We start from the raw sequence: 6212 nt of genomic DNA, 5'->3' as shown, positions 1-6212 counted from the left end.
GTTCCGGAATGGTCCAGAGATAAAGATTGATATATAAGAAGTATGGTTTTGGCCACCGAAAGTGTTCCGGACATCACCGGTAGTGTACCGGGACCACCGGAGGGGTCCGGGGGTCCACCAGGTGGGGCCACCAGCCCCGGAGGCCTACATGGGCCAATAGTGGGAAGGGACCAGCCCCTATGTGGGCTGGGGCGCCTCCCACTAAGGCCCAAGGCGTCCTCAAGAGGAGAGGGGGCAAACCCTAGGCGCAGATGGGCCCTAAGGCCCACCCTAGGTGCGCCCCCCTCTCTCTCCCCCTTGGCCGCCTCCCAGATGGGATCTGGGGGCTGCCGCCACCCCTAGGGAGGGAACCCTAGGTGGGGGCGCAGCCCCTCCCCTTCCCCTATATATACTTGAGGTTTGGGGCTGCCCAACACATGTGATTTGCTCTCCATGTTGGCGCAGCCCTACCCCTCTCCCTCCTCGTCTCTCGTAGTGCTTGGCGAAGCCCTGCTGGAGTCCCGCGCTCCTCCACCACCACCACGCCGTCGTGCTGCTGCTGGATGGAGTCTTTCCCAACCTTTCCTTCTCCCCTTGCTGGACCAAGGCGTAGGAGACGTCACCGGGCTGTACGTGTGTTGAACACAGAGGTGCCGTCCGTTCGACACTAGGATCATCGGTGATTTGGATCACGATGAGTACGACTCCATCAACCCCGTTCACTTGAACGCTTCCGCTTAGCGATCTACAAGGGTATGTAGATGCACTCTCCTTCCCCTCGTTGCTAGATTACTCCATAGATTGATCTTGATGATGCGTAGAAAATTTTGAATTTCTGCTACATTCCCCAACAGGAGGCTGACCCCATCGCTGAGTAGGAGGGTCGCCTTTACGCAATTGAGAATACGCAAGCTCCATCCTGATGAGTGGTTGGATTGCCATTTGAAAACACACTCCATCAAGTTTGACCCGCGTAGTGTTTACGAGCTGATCTTACATCCGCATGAGAGACCTTGCTCACATAGCTTGTATCTGCCATCATGTGTTCCCCTTCACCTTGTTGTTAAGGAGACATGGGATGAGCACTACAAGGCCTTCGCCTCTGCCATCTGCCATAGATAAATCTTCAAGAAAACCGCGTGTGGGAAGGCGTCATGGACCGAGACAGGTTGCGACTAACCGTGTGCAGGAATGGAATGAAGACGAGGACGCTATATAGTCATACCACCATGTGTAGACGACAAGTGAATTCGTGACATATGCATGTGCCCCATGCACCACATTCACCGTCGTTGGGGTGTGGAGCAATTAGTGCTTCTTCAAGACGTAAATTCATTAGTTTAGTAAAAAAATGCCCTAATCAAAATTTCCACCTGTATGTATTCACTTTGTAATGCAATGTTATCTTAAATTTGGATGTTCAATCCCTAAAATTGAGTGTGTGATTTTTGAGTTGATGCAACAAAAAAAGACAAGGAAAGATATGAAGGCTGCATATGGCGATTCTGTGTTTGAGCACAGCCTAGGCGTCTTACATATCAATATGGAGTGTGCTCCATAACCCATACGGCGATCGCCCATATAACAAATACTCTAGAGTTGTCCTTATGTGTCTGTAGTGTACCTTTTGTCTTTTCTCTTATGTAGTTGCTTGTAAGAAGACACCATGGTTTCAGTTAAATGAAATGGAAGAGGAAACTCTCCTTATATATATTGTAGAATAAATCGAAAGTGATGTACTAATCCTGAGCCCACATGAGTTTGGTTGAGCATTAAAATAAAAAAAATATCAAAAAATTCTGATTTTTTTGTGTGAAACTTTGACAAATGTTTTCATAGCTTGCAAATTTCATCACAAGATGACATTCGTGTAAAATGTGGCAAAGAAAAAAAACAAAATCGATGCTCCAAAATGCGTTTGAAAATAACGTTTTGGAGCATCAATATTGTTTTTATGGCCACATTTTCCACGAATGTCATATGGTGATGAAATTTTGCAAGCTATGAAAACATCTGTCAAAGTCTCACTAAAAAAATCAGATTTTTTTTCATTTTTCTGATTTTACTGTTCACCCGAGCTCTCAGAACAGCTGCGTCCAGAATAAATTTGCTTTTCTTAAAGCTCCATTATTTGGCAAGCCATTTTTTTAGGGTTGGCAAGCCATATTAATTTTTCTTTTTTTTAGAAACATATTAATTTTACTTTTTTTTGAGACAAACATATTAATTTTACTGGGACGAACTGTCCGACTTACTGGACCGTCATACTCAGCCCATGAGTACTAACAAAGCCCAATCTGCAAGTTGAAAGTCACACAAAAGTGCATGACATGACATGCCCCCAGCCCGAAGAGTTCCTTAGCTGACCATGGCGGCCCGACCAAACCGCAATCCTCGTCTCGACCACCTCTCCCGCGTCCTCGCCTCCGACCACCCGCCCCCGCCGGCGGCCGCCGTCCACGCGCGCCTCATCCGCGCGCACGGCGACACCCCTCCCCCCGTCATCCGCTCGCTCCTCAACCATGCCATCCGCCGCCTGTGCAAGCCGCGCCCTCACGCCGCGCTGCGCCTGCTCCTCCTCATGCAGCGCCTGCCCGTCTCCCCCGACCACTTCACCGTCCCCTTCGCGCTCAACGCCGCCGCGTCCCTTGGCCTCCTCCGGCTCGGCGCGTCCCTGCACTCCGTCGCGCTCCGCCTCGCGCTCGCCCCCACCTGCCTCCCCGTCGCCAACGCCCTCGTCGCCCTCTACGCCAAGTGCGACGACCTCCCCGCCGCGCACGCCGCGCTCGCCGACATCCCGGTGCCCGACGCCGTCTCGTTCAACTCTCTCCTCTGCACGCACGCCCGCCTCGCCTCTGTGCCCGCCGCCGAGTCGCTCTTCACCTCCATGCCCTCCAGAACCCAGGTCTCCTGGAACGCCATGGTGGTCGTCTACGTCAATGCCGGAGACTTTGCCTCTGCTCACCGGGTGTTTGATGAAATGCCTACCAGGGATTCCGCCTCCTGGTCGGTGTTGATTATTGGATACTGCAAAAGCGGGTCGATGCAGAGCGCCCGGGAGCTGTTCGATAAAATGCCAGGGAAGAATCTTGTGACATGGACAGCGATGATAAATGGGTATGCTCAATGTGGGCGGCCTAAGGAGGCACTAGCACTTTTTAGGGAACTGGAGGCTGCTGGGATTGAGCCAGATGCAGCCACCATGGTCGGAGTTATCTCCTCTGCTTCCCAGATAGGTAGCACAGCATTAGCTGGGTGGGTTGGAACCTACGTTGACAGGAAGAGGATTGAAAGGAATGAGAAGGTGCTTACAGCACTGGTTGATATGCATGCCAAGTGTGGGAATGTCGAGCAGGCTCTCAATGCTTTTAGGGAGATTGAACAGCCGGATGCATACCCTTACACTGCACTTATTAGTGGGCTGGCGACTCATGGGCACGCAAAGCTGGCACTTCAAGTGTTTGAAAGGATGCAAGCTCAGGCAGTTAGACCTGATCCGATCACTTTCGTCGGAGTGCTTACTGCGTGCAGCCATGCAGGGCTTGTTGATAGAGGGTTGGACTATTGGGAAGCAATGGTGCATGAGTATGGGATGAACCGTCGGGCAGATCACTATGCCTGTGTTGTCGACATGCTTGGTCGTGCAGGGAGGCTTGAGGAGGCTTTTGAGATGGTCCAAACAATGCCGATGGGCCCCCATCCAGGTGCTCTTGGCGCCCTGCTGAGTGCGTGCAAGACACACGACAATGCTGAGATTGCTGAAGTTGTTGCAAATAAGCTTTTTGAGTTGGAACCTCGAAATACTGGGAACTATATACTGCTGTCGAGTATATATGCTGGGAGAGGACAATGGGAGGAGGCAGAAAGAGTTCGGTCGCTGATGAAAACAAAATTACCTTTCAAACAGCCAGGGTCTAGTTGGTTTTAGGATCAGCAGAGGGAGCAAGGCAGGTTGTCTTTTGAGGAGCTGAAAAGCACCACAAACATTTCTGTTTGCTATATGTTAAATCGGTGCAGGCTGAGGCAGAAAACATGGCTAATTGAACTATCAAGAATGCAACTAAGTTGGGATGCTAGCAAGGTACCTTCATTTCTTCACAGCTCATTTTATACTTGGAACTCACCATGGTTAATTTATATTGATTTGCGTGGGTATTCAGAGTTACTTTTCCATAATAAGTTTGTAATCTCCACACAAACTGCTATTGCAGTTTAAGCTCTGTATCTTAGATAAGTATTTTTAACAAAACCAGTAAATTGTACGTGCTTTGCACTCCATTTAGATATATAACAGCATGGAAAAATACACACTGATATTTATTTCCTTTCCTGGAATCATATTGGCAAGATCCAACTCTATCCCAACTTGGTTCTTACCCCTCTAGAATCCAGATTGTTCTCAGTCTCTTATTTTATTAGAGAATCAGATAAGCATGGGGAAAGATGTTTCTAGAACACATCAGATGACAGAGTTGGGGTTCAGTTAGAAGGCAATGTGCAAAATCTTATGAGTTGAAAACTTTATTCAACAGATGATAATGTTCGGATTGCAATCTCTCAACTGTTTGATAGAGCATATCCGACGGCTAATATTTGAAGTTATTGACACACTTTATAGATATTTAAGCTATGGTTCACATGGTATAATAGGAATGAATTGAGTAAAGCAATCTTAGCTCAGTGTCACGATGCCTGCATCTGTAAGAACAAGATTTTTTAAATATGTTTTGCAAAACATGCTTGGTATGCCTGCAAATTAGTGAGATCAGGAAGCAACCGTATTTTCAGAAAGATTTAAATGACTATTTACAGCATACACTCCACATGGATGGGTGTATATTGTCCAGAACGATTGGTAAATCATCATAAGCAGAAGAACTATAATAACTGTTTTTCTCCACGGTGATTATCCACTTCCACAAAGGCTGTTTTCATCCCATAGTGTACACTAGTGATAGCATGCTAATTGCTGCATTTCTTTCCAGGGAATTGCTCAGCTTGACTTCACTTCCTCAATGGCACGCGCTAATTCATCAATCTTCGCACCAGTGACCTCCTTTGCAACCTTCCCATCCTTGAAAATCTTGAATGTTGGTACAACCCTTATACCAAGCTCCTTTGCAAGTGGCTACAATTGACAAGCACCAAGAAGCTTACCATGATATATTCAGACAAAATACAAAACACACATGAGACAGCAAGATGGTTCCAGTTTCTAACATACCCTGTTGTCTTGATTGCAATCGAGCTTGAGGAATACGACGTCGTGGTCCTTCTCAGACATCTCCTGGAATTTTGGTGCCATAACTTTGCAAGGGCCGCACCTGCAGACAGGGAAGTTTCATCACTCTGCTGTGGGATGACATCTGGTCTTGATTATAACAATACCCATGCATCTCTAAATAATCTGGCCTAGCTTGTATGTCAGGAATATGGGAGACTGAGACAGTAGTTCATCAGTGAAGAAGAGCTGAAACGGAGAAATGTATGGGGCTTGCACAGTACCATTGGGTGTACATGTCGAGGACGACGGGCTTCTCCCCTGCTGCCTTGACAATTGGCCAGAAGGTGTCCTTGCAAACCTCGGTGACCTGCCCGGTCACCGCCACCGCCGCTGTTGGCGCTTCCACCTCGTCGGCTCCCGTCGTGGCCGTCTCCAAGCCGCCCGACTTCACCGGAGCCACTGCCCTCGCGTCAGCGCCAGACACCACCATCAGGCTCCTCTTCTGAGAAGCCGCCACGCAGGCCAGGAAGCGGCCGCAGGCGGCGGGGCGGCATGAGGAGATGGCCGGCGACGAGGCCGTGCTCTGCGGCGAGGAGACGGAGAGGCGTAACGCCATTGGATGCAGGAGTTTTGGAAGGTAACGCCCTCAACGGGTGGTGTGAGTTGGTGGTCTACAGAGTGGTGTTTCCCTGGAGCAGATGAGTGGGTGAGCTTGAGGGGAAATCCCGGTTGCTTGGTGGTATATGTCGGCTATCGGGCAGAGATGGTTTCTTCTGAGAATGGACGTGGCTGCCCTCGGAAGTTCCTGCGGTTTTGTGGTGACGCTGGATCCTGTACTTGTCACCGCTGAGGGTGTTTTGGGTAACCGGAAGATCTGATCGTGTGGTGCCCTGCTCGGTTCCCTTGTTCCATCTGTTCCACGGACAGCGTGTGTGACATCTGTATGTGACACTTGCACCAGCGACTTGTGGGCTACGGACCTTATGAGCCCACACACGGCCACAGGTCG

At 49.4% G+C, this 6212-nt stretch overlaps 2 protein-coding genes across 2 annotated transcripts; one reads left to right on the top strand and one right to left on the bottom strand.

Annotated features, from left to right (window-relative positions):
• The first annotated feature begins 2341 nt into the window (after positions 1 to 2341).
• On the top strand, positions 2342 to 4502 carry LOC125545689 (uncharacterized). The gene has a single exon (XM_048709717.2). The coding sequence runs from the start codon at positions 2348 to 2350 to the stop codon at positions 3905 to 3907; it is 1560 nt and encodes a 519-aa protein (XP_048565674.1). The 5' UTR covers positions 2342 to 2347; the 3' UTR covers positions 3908 to 4502.
• A 237-nt stretch (positions 4503 to 4739) lies between these two features.
• Positions 4740 to 5902, bottom strand: LOC125545693 (thioredoxin F, chloroplastic). The gene is made up of 3 exons (XM_048709719.2): positions 5485 to 5902; positions 5204 to 5303; positions 4740 to 5107 (listed from the first exon to the last, which is right to left on the bottom strand). Exons 1-3 carry the CDS (start codon positions 5817 to 5819, stop codon positions 4973 to 4975), a joined length of 570 nt encoding a protein of 189 aa, XP_048565676.1. The 5' UTR covers positions 5820 to 5902; the 3' UTR covers positions 4740 to 4972.
• Positions 5903 to 6212: the final 310 nt, after the last annotated feature.

The sequence above is a fragment of the Triticum urartu genome, chromosome 3A (assembly GCF_056163025.1).
Source record: "Triticum urartu cultivar PI428250 chromosome 3A, HENAU_Tu73, whole genome shotgun sequence".
Taxonomy (NCBI): domain Eukaryota; kingdom Viridiplantae; phylum Streptophyta; class Magnoliopsida; order Poales; family Poaceae; genus Triticum; species Triticum urartu.
The sequence above is the reverse complement of the archived record's forward strand: the minus strand, read 5'-3'. Positions and strand labels throughout refer to the sequence as shown.